The 24,785-nt window shown below is 29.9% G+C and overlaps 2 protein-coding genes and 1 long non-coding RNA gene across 11 annotated transcripts in view; 2 read left to right on the top strand and 1 right to left on the bottom strand.

Moving 5' to 3' along the window:
• Positions 1-8,566: 8,566 nt before the first annotated feature.
• On the top strand, positions 8,567-14,256 carry LOC145188313 (voltage-dependent calcium channel subunit alpha-2/delta-3-like). The gene is made up of 6 exons (XM_090070460.1): positions 8,567-9,524; positions 9,886-10,047; positions 11,019-11,255; positions 11,434-12,619; positions 12,742-12,941; positions 13,107-14,256. The coding sequence occupies exons 1-6, from the start codon at positions 8,927-8,929 to the stop codon at positions 13,988-13,990; spliced, it is 3,267 nt and encodes a 1,088-aa protein (XP_089926586.1). The 5' UTR covers positions 8,567-8,926; the 3' UTR covers positions 13,991-14,256.
• LOC149893360 (uncharacterized) lies at positions 12,950-14,626 on the bottom strand. The gene is made up of 2 exons (XR_016446229.1): positions 14,510-14,626; positions 12,950-13,928 (listed from the first exon to the last, which is right to left on the bottom strand). It is a non-coding gene; the product is annotated as an uncharacterized LOC149893360 (long non-coding RNA).
• Positions 14,627-19,874: 5,248 nt separating this feature from the next.
• LOC145187327 (S phase cyclin A-associated protein in the endoplasmic reticulum-like) overlaps positions 19,875-24,785 on the top strand; it is a 25,156-nt gene continuing 20,245 nt past the window's right edge. For all 9 annotated transcript variants that reach the window (XR_016456092.1, XR_016456088.1, XR_016456097.1 and 6 more), the window contains exons 1-8: positions 19,875-20,125; positions 21,389-21,503; positions 21,751-22,235; positions 22,390-22,484; positions 23,143-23,728; positions 23,983-24,156; positions 24,263-24,478; positions 24,558-24,629. Coding sequence is in view for 6 of the 9 variants with exons in the window: in XM_090099331.1 (XP_089955457.1) it covers positions 20,033-20,125; positions 21,389-21,503; positions 21,751-22,235; positions 22,390-22,484; positions 23,143-23,728; positions 23,983-24,156; positions 24,263-24,478; positions 24,558-24,629 (1,836 nt within the window). In the remaining 3 variants the exon portion in view is untranslated. The remainder of the gene's footprint in view (positions 20,126-21,388; positions 21,504-21,750; positions 22,236-22,389; positions 22,485-23,142; positions 23,729-23,982; positions 24,157-24,262; positions 24,479-24,557; positions 24,630-24,785) is intronic.

Below are 24,785 nucleotides of genomic sequence, written 5' to 3'. Positions count from 1 at the left end.
TGTTTTTTTTTTTAAAAAAAAAAAAATTAATATGAGGTGTTTTTTTTTTTTATATCAATTTTTACTCGTAAAATAATTAAAGTCTTATTTTATTTCTACGCTGCTTTTACAATAGTTCATGTTGTTTTCAAAATACAAGTGTTCTCTTTGTTCAATATCAACACTAATTTACATCGCAAAGTAATTAGTAATGCACAGTGGGACAGGTGGTGGTGGTGGAAAAAACCTCAAAAAAAAAGCTTGTTCTATTCAAAACCATATGATAAAACATACTTAAAAGCAAAAGGAGAAACATTTGGACTAACAGGTGACGAATGGTGTAACAATTGAGGTAGAAGATATTTCAATTTTAATATTCATCACGACCGAACATATTGTTTAGGAATGGTGAAGTTGCCATCTTCTTAGTTCTGCCAAAACATTTAACATTTTGATAATGCAAAAATTAAAAGAATTCGGTATAGATGATGAAGATGTTGCAGGTAAAACTACGGATGGCTGTAGCTGGATGATGAAATTGAGTACCATATTTAAGTTTCCACATCAAATCTGCCAGAATCTTTCAATTCATTTGAGTGTATGTGATTTGATATACGCTAAAAAAGATTGTCGCGAAATTCTGAACAAAGAAACTGAATCGGATATTGAAACAGAAACGGAAACTGATGGAGAGACTGAAGGAGAGTTTCTGTTTGACTTTTCGGAGAATGAGATTGAGTATGAAGAAAATATCGAAAAAAGTCTAAAGAAACTTCGAATACTAATTAAGTTTTTAAAATATTCATCGATATGAAGTTCTTAAAAGAATAATACACAAAATTTACGCATCTTCGCATGACGAAGGACTATTGCTCAACAACCGCACTAGATGGTACAGTGTTTTTCAAATGATCCAAAGATTTTTGGATTGCTTAGAAGCTGTAAAAAAAAACACTCGAAGAACTAAACTGCTTAAATATGTTAGATGAAATTGACTTGGATTTCTTAAAATTGCTGTCTGACTTATTGGAAGTCATTGCTGACGCTGTAGTTCGCTTGGAAAAACCAAGTACAAGAATTTTGGAGTGTGACATCATTATGGAAACGTTAGTAAGGAAATTGAAGGTTGTAGAAACTGACATCAGTTCTAATTTTGCAGAGGCGTTAATCTCCAGATACGAAAATCATAAGAACATTATATGGTATCATTGAGTCGTTATTTGCACAATCCCAATTTTTTTAAAAATAAAAACCACACATTTTTTTACGCTTCCAAAAAAGATATTCAAATTTATGCTGCAAAATTATTTGATCAACAATTTGCAACAAAAGAAAATAGTCTCCAAACAAAATCAGATGATCGCGCTAAAAGCAAACTAGAAGAACCATCACAATTGACATCTTTTTTGGTCGAAATTCAAGAAGTTTTATATCAAAATCAATCAACAGCTAAAAAGCCAAAAAAAGACAAGACCTTCACCGATCAGTTAAAAGAATACGAAGTAACTGGTGTGAAATCTGAAGCAGTTTTGAAATTTGAACTAGCCATCCATGTTTTCATCTTCTTAAAATATTATTTTAAAAGATCTTCAGAATAAACACTTTTTTAATATTTCTTTTTAGTTTTTACTATAGGTACGCCAAGAAGTCTTTATTACAGAGCACTGCGGAAGGGCATTTAACTGAAAGTTCACGCCTTCTTCCTAACCGATGCCGGTTAGATAGCCATTTATTAGATAAAACTTGTTCGTTAAAAGATTGTGATAAGAAAAATATTTTAGTACTAAGAAATACAAAAATATAAATTTTTTAAAAATTTATTATGAATTATAAATCTAAATATATAAAATTTAAAAAAGTAAATATAAGAACAATGTAATTTAATTATCAACAAGATAGTTTAATTTTTTAATTTGTAACAAAGTTTTATCAAAACTCCGATTTTTCTCGACTCCGACGGAGTTTTTTCTCGATTTTTCTCGACTCTGTTTTTTCTCGATTTTGGATCCTCTGCTTACTATATACATGTTGCTTTGGTTGTCATTTACTGGTCAAGATGTTAAACAAATAAAGTTAATAAATGGAGTGCAAAACAATTTCCAAAAAGAAGAAACATGACGAATTTTGTTTATTTGATGAGAAGATGTTCAAAATTAACGGCCTGTACAATGTGCAAAATTAACGGCCTGTACAATGTGCAAAACGTGAGAGTCATGACTTTAAATTGTGGAGATACCAATTGAATAGATGGTGTGAAGTAAAAACAAAAAATTTCGCAAAAAGTTTTGGTGTGACACAATTTTAGAAAGTTGTGTTGGACGAGTAGGTGTCTAAGAATAAATTTGATTAATGTAAATGGTCTAATAAACTATTTCCATTAATGAAAGTGAAGTTTTTTTTTGTAAAAAAGAAAAAAGCGAATTATAAAAAAGTTAAAAAATTCAGTTAATATCATTAAAATTACGTGAGAAACCAAAGCAATAAAAACGCGCCATTATTTTTGTGATGCCCGTTTATGCTGCATTTAGTGGAATTGTTCAAAACAAAATTAACCACATGAGTTACAAAAAGCTTGATATTTTTTTAAAAAGTTGGATTACCTCAGGTATAAAATAACCCTTGAAACACGAATCTTTCCAAGATTGCAAGGACGGATTTCTTGGATCTATTTTAGATAACTTTGATTGTTTACAAAATGGTTATATAAGCTTTAATTGACATGAGAATGACCAAAAGTTTACTTACAATATATAATGAAGCAATAACATTAAATAAGTCCAAAAAATGCATGACTTTTTAATGATAACATTATGTTCAAAGGAACAACAAACCGTGGTCAAAGGTACAGGGCATAAGTTGCACCATTGATCACTTGATTACCTTTTTAAAACGCTCAAAAATGATACTTCTTGGTCAAAAAAGCTAAAGTATAATTATGAGAGAAAAACACAAGCTTTGAATGGTTTATGTTGATTTAATAGACTATACAAAAAACGCCCGAAGGCAAAAAGTGGTCTGAGGTACAAGAGGTTGCCGAACTAATATCCCACAACAAGGCTTGATTAGTATCACTAATGGGCGTATTAGTACAAAAGGGTATGAAGAAAAGAAATATTCAACACTAATATGTAATCAAACAACAACCTATGTAGTATTCATACCCACACGCACCCATATAACACTTATATGCACATGTAAAATTCATTTAATGATATCATTCACATATAAATTTATCTTATAACCCACTTCGGGACTCAGATGATGAGTATAGATCCTCTACTCATACTCCACAATTAAATATTGATTTAAATCCTCCACACTATCCTTACTTCACATGTAGCAGTATCACCGTTGTCTTTTGTTCTTTTTAGAGCTTAGGGAATTATGTTTTTTACTACTGTTACCTTTGTGATCTACACACTTTTTTTCTTAGCCGTTTATTTAACTTCTGTTTCTCACGGTTAGTAGTTTTTTAGTTTGGGAATTCAAAGCAGAGATCGTAACCCGTGTAGCTTATCAGTTGTACCCTTATTAAATACTCGAAAGACTTCTCTTAAGTTATTTCTTGAATGTCTTTGATTGTTCCATGTTCATCCCAGTCAATTTTTTGAAGCTATCCATCAATTGAAACATTTTTTTTAAAAAAAAAAATTATTTAAGGTGTTAATTTAATGGTTTAAAAAGTATGAATGGAACTTGGTGTCTCAGGTAGAATGGGAAATGTCTCAAATTAAGAAGATAGCAATTTATCAAGTTAAATGATCTGCGATGTTGCAAACTGAATATTTTATTACATCTCAAGTAAAAAGGCTAGCAATATATCTAATGGAAAAAATGTTGAGGCAACATTTCAACAATAAAATTTAACAAGGTTTTTGTTATGGCCAGTCAACTCATGGCCAGTGAATTCATGGCCAGTGAACTCATGATTTCCAAAAGCATCACGTTTGAAAGGCAAAAGCTAGGTATACTAAATCTATTTATAAATTGGCACAATTAAGTAAACTTCGGAGAAGCAACCACCATGTGGTTGGTTATTTCTTTGCCAGGGTTATATTGCATCCGCTTTTCAACCTCTTTCTCGTAATGTGTTCGATGAAATTTCATCCACATATTATACATCTCATGAGGAGAAAAAGTCAGCATTATTATGTTAGATTCTGACGCTTTTAAAATAGCATTTAATTTTTATGTATGAGTGGCAAAGTCATCTAATATTAAAAGAAAAGGGTAGCTTTTGATGGTTACATAAAAGTTAGGAAGTGCTCAACCATGTTTAAAACAATGTTGAGCTTATCCTTCTACCATGCAAATACTACATACAAAAAGTGGTCCAGAAGGTGTACTATTTTTTAGCTTATCTTTTGTTTTCTTTTCCATATAAAAAATACCAATAATAGAAGAAAATATTCAGTAGCATTCATGCAAAAAACATCAGTGAGTGTAACGCCTTTCTTAGAACAAAACAGAGAACTGACCGGGCGATTTTCTTGTCACAATAGTTTTATGTCTAAACTAAGAAGCTCTTGAGAAATTAACTTCATCCATAAACATTTTTGGTCTGAAAGGAAAGTTTATCTAGAATATATTATAGCAAGATATTTGAAGCTCCAGTAACTGATATGGGTTCTGGCTGCCGATAACTCTATGCAGGTCGCCTTTTCATTGGTAAAAGAATATTATTAATCTTTGCCAGCAATTCCCTTAGCTTTATGAAAGTTAAGTGGCAAGTTGTTAGCTTCCGCTAACTGAAAACTTAACTGTATTAGGTCCTTTCGTGTGATACAAACCTCATTCTTTCAAACTGCAAAATGTGCTTGACAAGATCTTAGTCGGCTTCTGATAGAAAGTTTATTGACCTCCCTTCACTTTTAATGTATCTTTTGCAAGCTTATTTTATTTAGCAAACAACGACTTGAAGAAGACTTTAAAATTCTATACAACATTCATTAAGAACTTAAACACCACCTTTTATGAAAACTGTTTCTGCCCATACAAAAACCTACAGTTGAAAACTAAAACAAACTCAATATTTAGGTAGATAAATAAAATGGCAAATAAATTTTAAATCTAAAAAAAGTAATGATGAAAAAAAGTATCGCGGGTTGGCTAATCAGTACTGCAGGTACTTTTTCCGTCCATTCGTCAATTCCGTCAATTGGTAAGGTTTGATAGCCAGCTTTGACTAAAAATATTTTCTGCTTCAGTGTTTTAATCTTGAATGTGAATCACAATAAAATGTGTTTACTGATGAAGTAGAATGGAAGGCCAACACACTATGAAGCGAAAAGCTCAAAAAGTGGCCATAAGTGGGATTTTTTATAATACACCATTTTCATTATTTTTTTTTACAACTTATTAGAAAAAATATCAAATGAAAAGAAAAATATATATTTTGGTTCTCTCATGTCTACTATCCTAGTCAGAGAATTGGAACAATAATTTTATAAAAACGTTTATTACTTTACAAAATTTTGAGTTTTGGCCGCTTTTTGACCATTTCGCTTCACTGTGCAACAGCCTAAAAACTGCATGCAAGTTAAGTGTACCCACACCTGCGTGACACAAGTAGTAGGACAGTAATCAATCAAATAAAGTGAAAAAAAGACCGACAGACTTATTGCTTTTTACGAACTTTAATCAGTTAGATTAAGCACGATACTACTGCACATCTGTACACACACACACACACACACACACACACACACACACACACACACACACACACACACACACACACTCACTCACACCCTTTCCCCTGTTGCTTTTCATTTTACTAAATTTTTAAAATTTAGCTTATTGTTTTTTTTTTGTCAACTTGTCATCGCATTGTTTCTTCATTTGATTTAATCATTTAAATATTTTAACTTTCTTTTTTTTTAATTTTTATAAGAGGCGCGTATTTCCGAGCGAGGTCAATAAATTACTTTAAACTGCAAATGGTCATCTCTCGAAGGTTCGAAGGTTTTGTACAGTTAAATATCGCTAACTATCTACAGTGGTAAAAATTAAATTAAAATGATAAAAGAAACTTGTAGTTACAATAAAGGAGTTTCAAAGAATAATGTAACTTGAAATTTAAAATGTAAGCATCTTAACTGATTAAAATTGTGGTTAAAGAATGCGGTTTCATTTGACACTAACTCCATCTGTCCTGAATTATCATAAATGACGGCACTTGCTTACTTTTTAATGACGCTGTTGCTTTTTACAAGATTTTCAGGCCTCTTAAAGGAATTGAACTCGTCATTTCGAAAAGGACACAAGTCCGTTTATTAAAACTTTTCAGGATCAACAAAAAATATGTTTCTTATCAAAAAAAGTCTACGGTGCTTATAAAACTAAATATAGGAGTAGATAAATAAAAAACATATAGAGTTTTTGTGAACTTTATTTATTAAAAAAAAATAAAAAAATAAATAAAATGGCTCAAAAAAGTGAAATTCGAAAAAAGTGTGACTTGTGCCCTTTTCGAAATGACGGGTTCAATTCAAATGATGGAAAATTTGCAACTTCAATGAAAAATGGTAATAGAAAAGAAGAATGAGAAGAATTTAAGAGAGACATCTTTTTTTGAATTAACATTTTTTAAACCTTTGGCAGTAAGTATTGAGGAGAAAATATGAAGAAAGTTAAAATAAAAATTAAAAAAATAATAAAAAAACAAATGAGATTAAAATGAAAACAAGATTAAAGCCAATTTAGATTAAAAAAGAAAGAATGTTAAATAGAAAGGAGATTAATTAAGGCAAGTTAACAATGGCAAGGCCAAACAACTGCGAGTTAAGAGAACTCCGAAAAAATGATTTGAACGTTTCGGAACAACTTGCTAGTTTTCAATTAAAAATTCTTTTTTTGAAATGTTTTTTTACAAAAACGGATACTCGCAGCTGTTTTTACACATGTTGACAGATTTTCTCATCTTTTTTGTTCAAAACTAACCTTTTCCAAAATGTTTTTCAACTACTTAGTCACGTGATTACTTTATTGCAAAATCCGAATTGAAAACCTCAAATTGCCTGTTATTTACTTGTACATAATTGGTAAGTTACATAGCTGCTTCATAAAGTATATAGTTATTTTTTCTAAATTGCACAAACAGTACGCAGGTGCTCCTATGTACCACCCAATAATTTGCTAAACACTATTTTTTATCATATCCTTGAACTATTTCAACTTTTATTTGACAAAGTTAAATTATCTATCAAAATGTTAACTTTTATTTGTTAAGTACAATAAATTTGCGTAAATTAGTATAAATCATATACATAAAGTTTTATATGTGTGCGTGTGTATATATATATACGTACATACATACATACATACATACATACATACATACATACATACATACATACATACATACATACATACATACATACATACATACATACATACATACATACATACATATATACATACATACATACATACATACATACATACATACATACATACATACATACATACATACATACATACATACATACATACATACATACATACATACATACATACATACATACATACATACATACATACATACATACATACATACATACATACATACATACATACATACATACATACATACATACATACATACATACATACATACATACATACATACATACATACATACATACATACATACATACATACATACATACATACATACATACATACATACATACATACATACATACATACATGCATACATACATACATACATACATACATACATACATACATACATACATACATACATACATACATGCATACATACATACATACATACATACATACATACATACATACATACATACATACATACATACATACATACATACATACATACATACATACATACATACATACATACATACATACATACATACATACATACATACATACATACATACATACATACATACATACATACATACATACATACATACATACATACTTACATAGATACATATCTTTATTAAACCGATGCTGTATATATACATATATATATATGTACACCACCGGTTTAATAAAGATATGACGTATTCTATTTTTAACTGATAAGAATCGTTTTCGTAATGTTTTAAAAATTGTTTCAAGTGTTGATTGGCGTTACACTAAACAACATGAAACAAAACGTTCAGAATGAAAGATTTAACTATAGCGGTTAAAGAGAAAAAAATAACAAATGTGATGATTGATGAGAAAAAAAATCTTGTGTTTATTAAAAATAACACGAAAGTTTTCGTTTTTCGATTTTATTATTACTAATTTAGCTGTAATAACTTGATTAATAACTAAATAACGTTATTTTTTAAGAACTATTTTAGTTTGTTAGTTATTAGTTCGTGGCTGTAAAAGCGTCTCTAAAAACATCTAACGGTAAAACGAAAAAAAATTTTCTTTTTCCAAGTTGTTTTAAAAATTTCCAAGTTGTTTTAAAAATTGATTTAACAACGACAGCTTTTTTTTTTTTTTTTTTTTTTCTATTTTCTTCCAGTATCTTGATTGTCTTTTTTATAAGATTGATTTCCAGATTTCTTTCGCTAAATAGTAGTTTTAAAAACGGGTACGCAACAGAGTTTTGTTTTACGTCTAACGTATGAACTTCTCTTATTGTAAATCGTAATGTATAACTTTCGTTAATTTTAAATGCCCATTCAGTAAAATGTAATGTTTGAATAGAAAACGAAACGAGTATAGAATAAAATCATGCTTGTTTTTTTGACGTTTAAAAGATTTTCCTTGTTAAGTGATCTTTCTTACTCATTTAGCTGTGAAAAGTTTCCATTGCTTTTTTTTTTAACACCGCGACAAGCTGTTGGTTAGACATTTTTGAATGAACTTTGCTCGTGTAAATTTCTAATTAATAAAGATTTTATAAATTCAATTACGAATCGAGAAAGCAATACCAACAGTAAACAACACCAACAACAGGATGAAGATCTACGTGTGTTTTGTAACATTCACAACGCTGAGATTTGTTTTTAGTCAAAGTTCAACGAATGTGCCCAAACTGAGAGAAGCTGCCGGTGCCTTCACAAGAATTTTAGACTTTTACGTGAATAAAATGACAAATTACAAGGAGTTTAACAAAGATTTTAAGAAACTAGCAGATGATGCTGTATTCCGTAAAATAAATGGAGAAGAAATAAGCAATAATTTTACCTCTGATATTGAGAAGCTCTTTTCGCAAAAAGAAAATTTGTTACAAAATTTAAAAAAAAATGTATCGGAATTAAAAAATGCCTACAATTATGATCCAAACATAGATGATTTTGACTATCCGAGTTCACGATCAATGAAAGAATTGTTTAGCGAGTATAATACATCTTTCGTACGAATTGTGAAAGAATTTCCGACTGATGTACCTATCAATCAAACGAAGAGCTTCGTCCACGTTCCTACAAACATAAACGATCATAGCAAAAGCATACTAAATACAGTGAGGTGGACCGAAAACCTTGACCAAGTGTTCATGGATAACCAGAAAATAGACAACTCGATTATTCTCCAATATTATTGCGATGCATCAGGTAAATTCATTACATTTATCTTTTCAAAAATTCGTCCGGAACTTTTTAAATAATAAAAATATATTGTACGTTTGTTGAAAATATAACTTTTCCAACGTTAGTGATGGATTTTTGAGTGAAAAGTCAAAATGTAATAAAATCTCTTTATTAACTATTACATTAATTCAATATTATGCTTTTTACGATTATAGTTTCCCTATTAATTAAATTTTTTTTTTATAAAACTATTTTATAAAAATGAAATAAATTTTTTCAAATATAAAACTTAATTAACATAAGTTTTTATGTGACCTTTGAAATATTTTAAATTTGATAACAGCTTTTAAAAAAAATAACAAACTGTAAATGTCTTAACATTCAGGACTTTTCCGAATGTTTCCTGGAAATTTGAATGGGATGAACGAGACCAATGTTGATTTATATGATTGTAGGCGTCGATTGTGGTATCAACAAAGTGCAGCTGGTCCAAAAGACGTCGTCATTGTTATTGATCGATCTGGTTCTATGACCGGAAGCAATATAGGTTTTTTCATTTTTATTTTTTAGTTAATTAAAAGTTATTGTTGGTAGGTGAAAAACATTTCATATCATTCTCACTAAGATTTAAAGTAGCCTATATTGGCCCGAACGCCTTCTAATTATTCTTTTTACCAATAATTTAATTTAAATTTCAGTATATTTACTGTAAATATGATAACTAACTGTAATTTAAGTTGATAATTAGCATGATTGTTTATAACAATGAATAAATTAATGTTCAAGTGACGCTGATTCATAAAGGAAGTGAGAAGTCGCTGTAAAAGAAGTTTTGTTTTTTTTGTTTATTTGTTGTTGTTTTTTTGTGGAAGAAAAGTGTCATAATATTCAATGCTATTATTCATTTCTCATGATTAATACTTAGAAAATGAGACTTTAAAAATAAAGTTTTACAGAAGAGATTAGGTAAAGTCTTAAGTTCAAGATTATTGAGCGACATTCATAAATAAACCACAATCCTTTGAAGCTAGTACACATTTACTTTAGATTTCTCTAACGATATTTTTGCATGTGTTTTTAGAATATGCAACCATACTTAGATGAATACTCACAATATATTGAAGTTTAGGGGAAAAAAAAACAATATATTGATGTTAGGGGAAAAAAAAACTATCAAGATTTCAATTGTTTATAAAGAAAACAGTTAAAAGATTTTTTTTTATTGATAATCAGTTTATCGTCAATATTTCAGGAAACTTTCAGTTTTTGATTTTAAATTCCCCATCTTAAGAACATAATATTAATTCTAAGATCTGTTATTTTATATTACCATATGAAACTTATTGTTCGTTATTTTTGTTTTTCTTGCCATTTGACTATTTATTGTATTTATTTGTTTATTATATCGCCAAGTTAAACGTTAACCCCCCCCCCCCCCCTGAATCACAATGATATCCAATTAATCAACGAAAAGTGTTACTAATGATTTTGAATTGCAAATTATCATTTTAATTTTAGTGATAGCGAAAATTGCTGCGAAATCCTTGATTGATACCCTTGAAGAAAATGATTATTTTAATGTGATATCAGTGGGGAAAACAGCAAGTTTGTCAGATAAATGCGTTCCGTTTTTGATTCAAGCAACAAAGTTTAACAAGGAAAGAATGAAAATGGCGATCAACAAGATTGAAGATCCAAAAGATATTCTTTACTTTAATGATGGCATTAATGCAGCATTCCGTATTTTGAATTCAGGTGTGTATGCATGTATATATATATATATATATATATATATATATATATAGACAAACCGCACACACACGTATATATACATATTTATCGTGTTTGTGCATGTATCTCAGTGTATCTGGGGGGTGAGATATCGTATACTAAGTATTCTATAAAATTAAAATAAGTATTCTATTAACAATAGGAGTTAATTATAATCGAACATACTCCGCTGGTTGTCACAAACTTATCATGGTATTCAGTGATGGTATTGAAGGAGACTATTCAGCAGCAGCCAAAGTTGTCTTTGATGCATTGAACGAGGATAAAAAAGTAAGAGTATTCTCATATCTTGTGGGAAGAGTTAAAAATCCCGATGATCGCGCACTTAAGGAAATGTCTTGTAATAATCGAGGTTACTTTTATAAAATCGAGACCCTTGCGAATGTTTGGGACACGGTTGCACAGTATTTAGAAGTATTAAGCCGATCAACTGCGACTAGTAAAGCTGAAGTAAGACCAAGTATTTCGCCAATTTACTTAGATAGCAGCGGAGCTGGCATGATTTTAACAATGTCGCTAGGAATCTTTAATTCGCATAATCTCACTGGCGTAGTTGGAGTGGATATGCTAATTCGCGCTTTAAAACAAGAAGTTCCAATCAGTTCTTTGGGATTTTTTAGCCACCCAATTATAATCAATAACAACGGATTTATAATTCTACATTCCAAATATAGAGATCAAGGGGGCTATCTCCCTTCTCCAACTAATGTCTATTTTGAAGATTTGGAATACAGCGTGAACAAGAATGATTCTAAGGTTTTAAAAGAGCGGATGCTAAGACGAGAAAATGGTTCGATGAAGTTTTTAACGTATTGGTTGTATGATAAAAACCGAAAGATCGCTGAAAATAACATGACGTATTATTTTAAACCAGTCAATAATACCGAAATCGTCGCTGCTCTTGCAATAAGCGACTCTGATATAAGTTTTATTGAAATAAACAGGTCACTAAGCAACAATCTGTTTATAAGCGGAGTAAACGCTTTACTTGTTTCAAATATTACAGATAATACTTCGATTCCTTTTTTCACTTACGTGGATATTCCACAATGGATGTTTTGCCATATAACAAGTGATCGTAGTGATTATACTGTAGATGTGAAAGTTTATCCGACGGCAGCCGAGCTCCATAATTATTTATCGAACTATGAAAAAATAGATGATATAATTGACAATTGTGAAGAAGAACTCGTATCAAACTTACTCGTTAACGCTGCTTTGGTCTTTGAACACGTCAATCAAAGTTGGCAACAGTATCTTATTGAAAAGCAACCCGAAGATCCAGATTTTACAACATTGTACATTGGTACAAGAGGAGGTTATACAAGGTAAAAGCTAATCGTTTTTTTAATGATAAATAAGTAGGTGTTGTCCTTTCTATTATAAAAAATATAATTATATTAAGATAAGACAAAGGGCTTAACAATATATTTTTTTTATATATTGATAGATATTTCTCACTGAACAGTACAAATATTCCAGAACGTGATTCGCTACGGATTTCTCTCTTTGAGCAAGCTGTTGCCATGCCTTCTTATACTATAATTATGTCAACTCCAAATCGTTCTACATACATAGATGAAGTTGTTTTTATTCAAGTTACAGCTTCCTCATGGATGGAACTCAATGGGGAACGAGTTTTAATGGCAGGTTCGTACTTTTTTTTTTTGTTTCTTAACGCCAATTTATTTAAACATTTTTTTTTTTTAAATAAACTAGCATAAACTAATACTACTAGTCATATGTGAAAACTGGTTAAAACTGGTTTAACAAATAGTTTATAAAATAGCTTACTCTTTTTGCAAATATTTTTAGTTACAGGTACCGACATGAATTCTGGATTGCTCAAAGAGATTTTTGAAAATGTCACAAGTTCAATACAACTTAATTGCAAAGAAAACAATACAGTAACGTGCGCTGTTATAGATCAAAATGGTTATATTGTTGTTAGCAATCAAGGTGAAAGAGCGATAGGTGCATTTTTCGGACAGTATCATGCAAAACTAATGGAGTTTTTTGCAAGACCTGATATTTCCATTTTCAGGCAAATCGCCCTTGAAGACAGTCAGGCCGTGTGTCTTGAATCAAAGTATTATGATTCTGCTGCTAACATATTGTTTACTCCGGCAAAGTTTTTGCTTAGTGTCGTTCTGTGGTTAATTAATTCAATATGGCGGGTCTTCTTTCAAATGTTCATGCTTGGCGTTTTCTTGCTGCAAAAAAATAAAGTTGATTTGCAAGACAACAATAATATAAATATCAGTTGCACTAAAAACATGTCTTTTTTCTTGTTTCAAAATGACAAATGGGAAGACTTTTATGCAAAAGAAATTGAACAACTTAAAAAAAATAAAAGAAGCCCAACCACTCTGCGAATTGAATGTGCACCATCTAAGTTTCAGTACTTTGTTTTAGCAGTAATCCCAGATACAAATCTTATATTCATAGTTGTCGATTCTCCTCCAGATAATAGTTGCTTACAAAAACCTATGGAACTTGTGGTAGATAAAGATCAACGGACTGATTTTTGCAATCAAGAGGAACCGTTTCGAGTTGTTCCTGGGTTTTGTTACAACGATAGTTTACCAATCGAAGAGACTTCCGAGTATTGTGGATCTGATTATACTGTTCATCCATCTATAATCATAATTAATTTGCAAATAACGTTTTTATATTTTTTATATGATACTTTTGTTTAAAATTTTTAAATGATATTGCTTTCTCAGTTACTGCAAGGTTTATATTCTCTGTTAAGAAAAAAGTGACAAAAATAAATTAAGCTTACCAAAATAACTATGGACAAGCAATGATGACATATAATATATTCATAATGACATGTAATTTGTTCTTAATGGCATATAATATATTCAGGATTTGAACGAAAGAAATTCAAGTATATATACAATAACGATAAAGGACGGTGTAAATCAACTTGAGAGTGAGAAAAGAGGAACATATTCATAAATTTATTTAATTTTTTTCGTTTTTTTTTAGTTACCTAAGCTACCCAGCAAACATCGAGTCTAAAAAAGACGTCTTTTAGATGTATAAAAACTGTCTAATACGTCTAAAAGACATATTTAAGACGTCTTTTTTAGACTAAATGTTTGCTGGGTAATTTAACAAGTTTCTCAATACAACAACAAAGTGTTCTGGATTATTATTCAGATGATCTGCTTAAAAAAAAAAAAAAAAAAAAAAAAAAGATTTCTTTTTACCATTTTACAAAGTTTGTGAAATCATTTGGCAACTAAAAACAAATCTTGCAAATCTCATTGAAACGACCTCAACAAATCAAATCTTATGCAGAAAAATTTGGAAAACGTCTCTCCTCGAAGAATAGCGGAACAAATAAACTTCACAAATAAAAATTTCACAAAAGCTCAAACAAACATTGATTACACTTACCATCTTGTCATAACAACATGACGTCTCTGAATATGTTGGTGAACAGGCGTGAAATAAAGGCTTTTTTGAGTATTGTTTAAACTACATCTTGGTTCTCAGTCTAATTTTAATTATTTTATTATAACTAGTGTGTCCACTAAGAAGCGTGTGATAGCAATCAATGATATGTTGCAGTTATTACAATCTACCATCTTTGTTATTGAAGGATAGTGTGACTTAAATCTCACAATCCTTGTCATATTTAATTAAATCTATCGATAAGATATAAATGGAGAGGTTCGCATTGATATAGAGGTTATTATCGATAAGATATTAAACGGAGAGGTTCAAATAGTAAATCAAGAGTTATCATTTTCCTGATTTTATAAATGGTAAATCTAACTCCATTGAAAATTATTAGCCCCAGTGATTGAAAAAGATTCAGCAGTACTTAATAAATTTTTTTAGTGACCATGATTTTTTAAATAGGACAAGTATTGAAAGCTGTGTTAACCTATTAAACGCGGTTTCTTAAAATTTTGAGTCAGAAACGTACATAAAACGTTTCTTTGAATAATAAACTCTCGAAAACGCTTAAAACGAAAAAATTATGCACATCGATGCACAAAGTATTACTAAACAACTCTGGTAATATTCTGAACGTATCATGTGTTATGTAAAAAAAACAAAACTCACCAATGCCCTTCCATTTTCCATGGCCTCTTCAAACAAAGCCTTAATTGTATTATGCAAAAGTTGAACCTTAATGCAAAACTAAGCTCGAACAATTTAAAGCTGCTTTTTGTGGACCTTTTACTGCATAAAAAATGATGATAACATTGAAATTTTGTTTAAAAAAATCCAAAATACTATTAATACATAATGATAGGGGGTAATTTTTAGAGCGATAAAGGTTATTTTTACGTTTTCACGGAATTCGTGTCAAGAAGGCAAAAGTACTATAACAATGACCTCTAGAAAATTTTTGTTTTCAGCGAGGTGGTACTACATACCACACAGCTTCCCAAAAATTATTTAATGAAAGACAAGATTTATGATAGCATTATTTAAAGAAATGGTCCTGTGAATTCAGCTGTACAACGTCAAAACACAGTATCTGTATTTTTCATAATTGGATATGAAAATGATTTTGTAAGTTACGTTGGGCCGCCAACTTAACTTCATACTTATCACTTGAAACTTCATACTATGAAGCTTCAAGTGATAAATATGAAGTTAAAGAGGCAGCCCAACGTACTTTACAAAATCATTTTCATATCCAATTATGAAAAATACAGATACTGTGTTTTGACGTTGTACAGCTGAATTGTCCTCCAAGATTGTGTGATTTGACACCATTTGATTATTTTTATGGGTTTACGTGAAGTCACTGGTTCTTGCTGATTGGTTCTTGCTGATTAACCAACAAAAATGGCGACCCAGCTAACACAAAACGTTCAAGAAACGTTCGTAGAACGTTATAAACGGTCGGGAACGTTCTAAGAACGTTTTAAAAACGTTTCCAACGTTTTTCGAACGTACTTGAACGTTTTGTGTTAGCTGGGGACTTTGGAAATCAACACACTCGTGTTACTTTAGAAATAAGACCGTAATTGCTTGAAAAAGTGGTCCGTAAGTTTGACTAATTGAATGCAATTTCTGAGAGCTAGTCATGGTGGTCATGCTAGAAATTATCTTGAAAAAATAATTTTCATCAAATATTTTTTCGAAGGAAAAAATATTTGATGAAAATTACGCGGAATAATTATGCGAAATAAAAGTTAAGTAGATCATGAAAATGTTTAACGCAATGGAGCTAATTCCAATAAAAACTAAAAATCAAAAATTAATTATCTCCTTTTTCAATTACTTTAAGAAAAAAATTATCCATATGTAGTAAACCTTATAATCGTATATCACTTGTGTGTCATATCGCTTGCTAGCTAACAAACGCATTGACAGTGACAGTAAATAACACATATCTAAGTAAACACAAAACATAGTTTTTTAGTAAAAAATAAATCTAAGAAAAAGTAAATTAAATAAACTTTATAAACTTTTAGTTTACAAATTCATAACTTTTAAAATGTTTTTGTATAAGTATTGCTTAAATCTCTTTGTTTGTCTACGTAATTTTAGACTTTTACGTCATTTTTTCGATATTCATCAAAAAGCTGCCTCTTTTGTTTAAATAAATAAAATATTCATGAGCTTTATAAAATATTCATAAGCTTTTTTATCCAACACACTGTGTCGTTTTAACTATCTAACAGGAAAAGAATTAAAAATCCAACTTTAACAAAATGGTAAAAATATTTTATAACTAAATAGTAAAAGTAACATGTCAGAGCTAGAACAAATTTAAACTAAGCTCAATATATATTTATTATATATATTTATTATATAAATTTGAACTAAACTTTATAGTTTTGTGTAAATTTGTACACTGAAAAGTTAATTTATGTTTTTTAAAACGATTATAGAAATTACTTGTAGATAATAATCTGCAAGTAAATTAACGTACGGGTAGAGTATCTAAAAAATACAAAAGTTAATGCCATTTTAAATTTGATTTTGCAAGAATTGGGTAATATACCGTCTTCTTAGTCATCTACTACTCATATAAAGAAAAGTTTTTGAGTTTATCTTCATGTCTTGCCACACTAGCACGCCTAGCCTCAAAAAATTTAAACTAGACGTGCTTTGGTTTTAAATCTTAGTTAAAAAATTACAACCTCTTCCAAACAGTATTAGTTTAGAAGAACTGTGTTAAGCTGTTGAAGCCTTTGTTTAGGGAAATATGTAGTGCTTCTCTTAAAAGAGGAACACCGATAAAAAAAAAAATGAAAACCCACCTACCATGTCAGTTGATCAGCCACTTGTTTTGATGATGAATATCAATCTTTTGAACACATCATCATGAGCTTTAAACCAGCAAGCAAAAAAACCTGTGCTATAACTTGTATTCCCCCCCCCCCCCCCCTTCTCCCTCTTATTTCAAAGTTAAATAGGCTAAAAAAGCATGTTATTGGAGTTGCATTTACAGAAAAATCACCTGAAATTCCACTCCAGGTGTTGATTAACCATACAGTCAAACGAATATTTAAAATTAAATGTATTTGTGAAATTTTAACTTCGTTATATACAAAAAACGTAAGATATATTTAATAATGGAGCTGCGATGGGTCCAAAAAAAGATACAAAAAATATTCTGAAGTATTTCAATGATACCTTTACAAACGCATCATTACGTTGATGATTATAATATGATACAGTACCCTGTATGTGGTACTATATCATATTGTTTTTTCACCCTAAACATTCTATTTATGTGTGGCTTAACCTAGCGAAATGAAAGAAATAAATTAACTAAGAAACGAGTAAAGAAAGATTTCCTTTACTTTGGATTTTCGCCACTTCACCCATGGATTAGATTATTCGAATGCATTTAGAAAACTTTTTTATCGCTTAAAAATAAAATATGGCGAGTTTTGGGAAAAAGCAAAAAAGCAAAAACAAAAAAAAGAAATAGATACAACATGAGTTTAGAAGTTGGCTGGGTCTTTTGATTGATACAGCTGTAAAATAAACTGGTAACACCAAGGACAAAAATAAGGCTAGAAAATTCTTTAAAAAATACAGAACAACCCTCTCGAATAGCTGGCGTTTATTCAGAAATGATTAAATGGTTTGGTGTTATTTCAGAATGCATTAATAGTGATCATAAAGCAAATCTTGAAAAATTTAATAGCTAAAAGAAGCGAAAGGTTTAAAACTCATTGAATGTTCTTGGTATCCAATACCCGTTAGTGTACATAAGATATTACTACACAGAAAAAATGTTATTGCGTCATTTGTTCTACCGATTGGTCAGTTTTCTGAAGAAGCTTAGGAGTCAAGAAATAAGCCTAATAGACAATACAGAAAGCTAATTACTCGAAAAACTTTTCGAATTCATACGAATTCGGATTTGCTTCATCGATAACCTATTCTGTCAGATCCTTATCTACCAAATTTGCGTGTAAAACGTAAACTTTCTAATAGAAAGACTAGTGCCGAAGTATTTAATTTACTGGACTATTTCTAGTGAAGAAGAAAATGTAATAGAAACTCTCTCCTCTGAAGATTCCAAAATGTTTGACGACGAGTTGAAGCAATTTTATATCAAATTATTAAAGTAATGTTCCTTATAAACTTTCTTTTATTTTAATGCTCCTATTTATTTTCGATGCCTTGTTTTCAAAATTTTGGGTACTGTAAAATAAAGACTTTCTGTACCTTTTGTTATAACTAGTTCTATAAAAAAAAAGGAAAAAGCATGTAGTAACTACATTATTTATATTTTCTAAGCGTGAGGGTTGTAATTGGAAATGTTGAAAACCTTCTAAACTTTAAGCGACTATAAGTGAGATGTAAATGTAGTAAATGAAGACTATTGCTTGGATGATGTCAAAGTTTTGTGGGTTCTTGTTTGGTTAAAAATGCGTCCTTAACTCGACGATGCTGAACTCCGCAAGGTATCTAGGAGATTTCATACAAACTTAAGGCGCTCAAATACTTTTGTAATAGTAAACTTTTTTAATTTTAAATCGATTCTTTAATAATACTATTTTAATATCTTTTGTTGGTTTTTTCATTTGTTCTAAAGAATATTTCTTTAGAAGCACTGCATCAAGCAGGTACCTTCATTTAACAGCCATTTCAATTTGACAAGAGTTCAGCCAAAAATATGTATTTTTATAAAAACATTTTCATTGATCAAATATAAAGTGGCTGCAGAGTTAGAACCATAGGTTCCTAAGTACTTATTTTGATGCACAATTTTTTATGTAAAGCATTAATTACATTTTGCCCTAGGTGCTACTTTTTTTTCTTCAGCTTTTCTGGTTGCAATCTATAAACTAGATAGGTATCTATTTATCTATTAGCTGTTTGGATATTGCAAATAGTTTATGTTAGGTAGGGGTGTCATTCACTAGTTTTTAGCTAGTTCTTTTTCTTCTGATTTTTAAACAATGTATATTTAATAATGAATTAATATTTTTCTGTTTTAAGTCAATGATACTAAAAATATACTCAGATGTTATAATAATTTAAGTGTTAGTTCCAATTTTTAAATTGAACAACTGACCAAGTATTTACAGCATCCAGCATTTACTCACAGTATGTTTAATTTATTGTATTCCTACTTTTAGATATTATACCCTAAAAAATGAAAAAACTTAAAAATATTGTTCTGATAAAAAATGTTTCAGATGAAGATAGAATGAACTGTGTATACTGCTGCTAATAATCAAGCTTTCTGTATGTATACATTATTTTACCTGTTGCTTAGTTAAGCTTAAACTTAACAAATGGCAAATAATGTCTTGAAAGAATCTTATTCCCAAAGTTCAGTTTCTTCTGCAGGCAGTGAAAAACCTAAAAATGGAACCCAAATTAATAAGGTATTGATATATTTGTATATAAATTATCTTTTATGATGCAGTTTGAATAACAAAATTTGATCTTATAGTAAATAGTGCCTGTAAGTTTGAGACACTGTAAACAAATCAAGTCAATTTTAGATTTAAACTTCTGTAAAGTATGAACTTAGGCAAGAAATCTTGCTTCAATTGTTTTATTTTTTTTTTTGTAAGAAAAAATAATGAAAGTTTTCAGTTAGAAGTGGTTCAAAATAAAAGCCAAAAGTACTGAGCAAGTCAGAAAAAGATCAGGATGTATGTCAGAAAAAGGAAGCTAAAGAACTCTGTTAACTAAGATCAAATAAGTTCTAACAGAGCTATTTTAGAACTAAGCAGAGACACTAAAGTATCTAGACAGACAACACAACAGCTGATTCAAGAAGTTTTGGGACTGAAAAGTTTTGAGATAAGAACAACTGATCAGTGCCAAAACCAGAGTAGTTAGAAGGCTATGGGGTAGAATTCTTCTAGACCTTAAGAATGGTCATGACATCCCTATTTTCTATTCTGATGAGAAGAGATTCATAGTTATGCCAGAGCCAAACAGGTAGAATGACAGTGTCATTGGTAATATTATCTTGATCTTCTGGACCAAGGAATAGTTATCCCTGGGTTTTTCAGCAGGATTCAGAGCCAGCACAGCTCACAAAACTGTTGATTTCTCATAATTGCACTCTTAAAATGTGGTACTCATCATTGCTAGACTTGATTTTTTTAGTTTCAGTGTTTGGTCCATCATGGAGTCTGTGAAATCAGTTTAGACCTCTCCAAATGTGGGAGTCCTAAAATCCAAATTGGTGAGAATCTGGTTACAAATTGATCCAGACCAGTTATGACTTAATGCTGTTGTTAAAGCCTGTAGACGAATTTGAAAACTAAGCACTAAGTTAAATATTGTATTGGTTTAAGCTGTTTTAAATTTTTAGTGTTATACTTTTTGTATTTTTTTGAAATAATGATTTCTTTTAAATTCTTGCAAGACATTTTTAAAATTTTATTATTCTACCTTGATTTTATGGGCACCTCTGTATAAAAGAGGCATCTTGTTATCTTTTAGTTCACAAAACCAAATTTAAGTTATGTTAATATATAAAATAGAACAACTTTTTGGTCACCTACTGATTAGATGTTTTAAAATAAGGTAGATTATTTTTAAAAAGTTGCATAAATAGATGAGATTTAATGATATAATGCATTGTTAAATTTGAATAGTTATATTTGTAATAGTTTAATTTTGACTAACAGGTTCAACCAGAGTTGAATCGATCTGGAAGTCGTGACAATGTCAGGAATATTGTTGAGAAAGAAGGGAAGACTGCAAGAAATCTTTTAACTTGGTCTGTACCAACTACTGATCAAGGTAAAAAAGCTTTAAAAATAAATACTAATTTTTTGTGGTAGTGTTTTAAAAAAGAAACCTAATTCTGTAAGTTAAAGTTTCTAATTAAAACATGATCGTTCTTTTATTAAATACAAGTAATTTTATTATTTTTATTAACACATTTGCTGTTTTAAAAAAATATTTCAAACAAAACTTAAGGAGTAAAAAGATATGTTTTTATTTTAAAGCTGTATGAAACTTTATAACTTTATGATTTTTTGCTTAGGTGTAAACAGAAGAGGCAGATCACGTGTAAAGTATCAAAATAATAAACTTTCAAAAGAAACCAATCAAAATCATCAGAAGAGAAGAAAACCAACAAACAATAGGTGGCAAATGGCATTAAATGGTGAAAGACAAGATATAATTCGCAGACATAACAGTGCTAGTCTTAACTTGGAAAAAACTCAAATATCTCATTCAATAAATTCATATCAAAATGCATCTACAAAGGAAATTAAACTAACAGACAATACTGTAAAATTAAAATCAGCTGGAGAGACAAAAGCTGCAAGTTACAAAGACAGATATACTAACAGCACAATCAAACCAGTAGGAAGTCAACAACCTTCTAATTTGGTCTCATTTACACCACAATCACAAAAGAACTTACATGCACGCTACTGGTCCTATCTTCTTGACCATTTTCATAGAGTTTTTGATGAACTTTATAATACTTGTGAGAGTGATGAATGTATACTGGAATGCCAGGTTTGATATTTGTAGCCTTTTAATTAAAGGTTTTAAAGTTTTTCTTTCTATAATGATAAATGCTGTTACTGATTTTGTATCCAACACAAAATTTTGTTCTTCATTTTTTAAGAACTGTTGTGCAAAATTCACAAAACTTATTCTTTATTTTTAGGAAGTGATCTTGATGATTGATGTTTGTAAACGGGACTTTAAACAGCTAATTAGAAGATTAGAGTTATTTAATCAACTAAAAACATCAGAGTCTCGGTATCAAATATTTCCTAATGTGTAATTGAATAAGATATAAGGCCTGTGCAGTTTTGAGATTTTAAGCTCAGGTCACTTTTAGTTGGTTTTTAAGAATTTGTGGTTCAGATTTGGTCAATTTTTAGGTAGTTCAATTTTAATCAGGTATATTGGATTTTAATCTATATTTGAGAACATCTTAATTTTTTATTAAAATTGTTTCATCATTTTGATCATATAGATTATAAAAATATTAGCTCATAATTTTTGTGGCCAATAATGTTGTTTAATTAATTTATGAGAAACTAATTTTTCCCAAAATGTTAAATTTCATTAAAATGTTACACAAAAGGCAGCAATGTCGAGAATTAAATTTTACTAAAAATATTCATTATTTACAAATTAAATATTAACTGGTTGACAGAATTTCTTCTGATGTTGACTTTTACTTTAAAACTGGAAAATGGTTTGTTTTTTCAGTTTATGCACAGGCCTATAAGGTTCTAGTAATAATTTTTATAGTAGAACCTTATCATTCCTTGAAAAGTTGATTGACTTTGCAAAGATTTCAGATCTTAGCAATTTTTACTCATTATTTTCAACCTTTTTTTTTTTTTTTGTCTTCACTTTTCAAGTTAATCAATAAATTATACATTCTTAATTAATTATTCTTACTTAGGCCACAAGCTCTTGCATGGGAAGTTAGGAAACAATCTTCTCCTGGTAAAAACAGTCCGATTATAAGGAGAAGTCCTAGCCCTGGAGCTATGCGTTTTCTTAATTTTGGTTCATCAAAGAATGTATCATCTTGGGCTGATTGTTTAAAAGAAATACATTTGAAAGAACCAACTTATGCTGTCCAGCCTCCATTAAAGGAAGCTGTTAAAATATTTCCTTCTCCAGTTTTGGAGTCCTCACATGAAGATAACTGTTCAATTACACGTAATGATGATGACAATGAGGGCTGGGAAGTAGTTCGTAAAGGCCGTATGCGATCAAAAACATCAAGTAATGTGTCATCAACTTCTTCAAAAAATAATCAACTACCATGTGATAAACAAAAATCAAACAAAAGCAGTACAAGCACAATCAAAGTGTCTGATTTTGCTTCTGAAACTTTCTTGAGTGTCGACTGTGTAAAACCTTACGTATTTTCTGAAGATGCTGAAATTGAAGATGTTTATGCAGATTTGAGTAGAGAGACATTTTCTTATGATATGACTGATGATGATTTAAACAAAAAAATTAAGGAAGAGCAAGAAAAGGTTTAAATTCTTCTCTTTTCTAAACAAACCTTAAACTTGTTGGTTTAGGCTGACTATTTCTAATTTATTTTTGGAAATAAATTTTTTGTAAAATTCCTGGGCTTTTATTAATTCTCAGCAAACATAAGTTTGTGTGTAAACATAGATTGTAAAAAAATAAAAAAAAGGTTTTTACAGTTAAGTATTAAAAGAGTACTTTTAATCTTAAAGTTAAAACATAAATCTTTTGAAAAAGGTTGTTTTTTTTTATTAAGGCTTTGGCTAGCGCAATTGCTGAAGAAGAAACTCTAAGAAAAGAGCTTGAAGAAGAAGCACTTAAAGATGATGATCAAGATTATGATATAAGTAGTGATAGAGATTATGCTACAACAGATGATGGCCGAGATACACCAAAGGATTTGTCTGATGATTTGCCTCTAGATGCTTCTGTTAGTCAAATTTTCTATTTTATTTATGAGAATAGTATAGTTAGCATGTGTGTATATATTATATTAACAAAATGTGATACATTTTTGTTAAATATTGTTTTGATAGATTACCTTTGATGCTGAGAAATCAATAACATGGGAGGAAATGTGTGCACAATATGATCAAGATCATGCAGATCCTTCTTTCAACTGGGCAGATGCTATTGAAAAAACTGAATCAGTGCGTTTACCTGGTCATGCGCTTGTCATGCATCAAAAGTTATCATCTCCATCAAGAAAACAATCACGTTCTGACTCAGTAAAACGATCTCAAGAGAAAATGGTATGTCATTTAACTACTTTTTTTTATATATACTTAAAATAAAATTTAACTAAATTTGACTAAACAAAATTTTTTTTAGGTTCGTGCTGAACGTCGAAGATTGCGTTTGCTTATAGAAAAATGTCAAAGATTGAAAGTTCTTACTGAACGTGTTAGTGTGTGATTTCTTTAAATATTTTATAACTAATAAGCTTCCCCGATGACTTTGCTTCATTGCACTTGCTCAAACTTTCTTCTCTATTTTTAACGTCTCACTGGATTGGTAAAAACTTTTAGATTTTTAGATGATTGTCCCATTAGGCATTGG

This window comes from Hydra viridissima, unplaced genomic scaffold, assembly GCF_058129835.1.
Source record: "Hydra viridissima isolate aposymbiotic clone 2 unplaced genomic scaffold, HvirCarnegie_v1 scaffold_1, whole genome shotgun sequence".
NCBI classification, from domain to species: domain Eukaryota; kingdom Metazoa; phylum Cnidaria; class Hydrozoa; order Anthoathecata; family Hydridae; genus Hydra; species Hydra viridissima.
The sequence above is the reverse complement of the archived record's forward strand: the minus strand, read 5'-3'. Positions and strand labels throughout refer to the sequence as shown.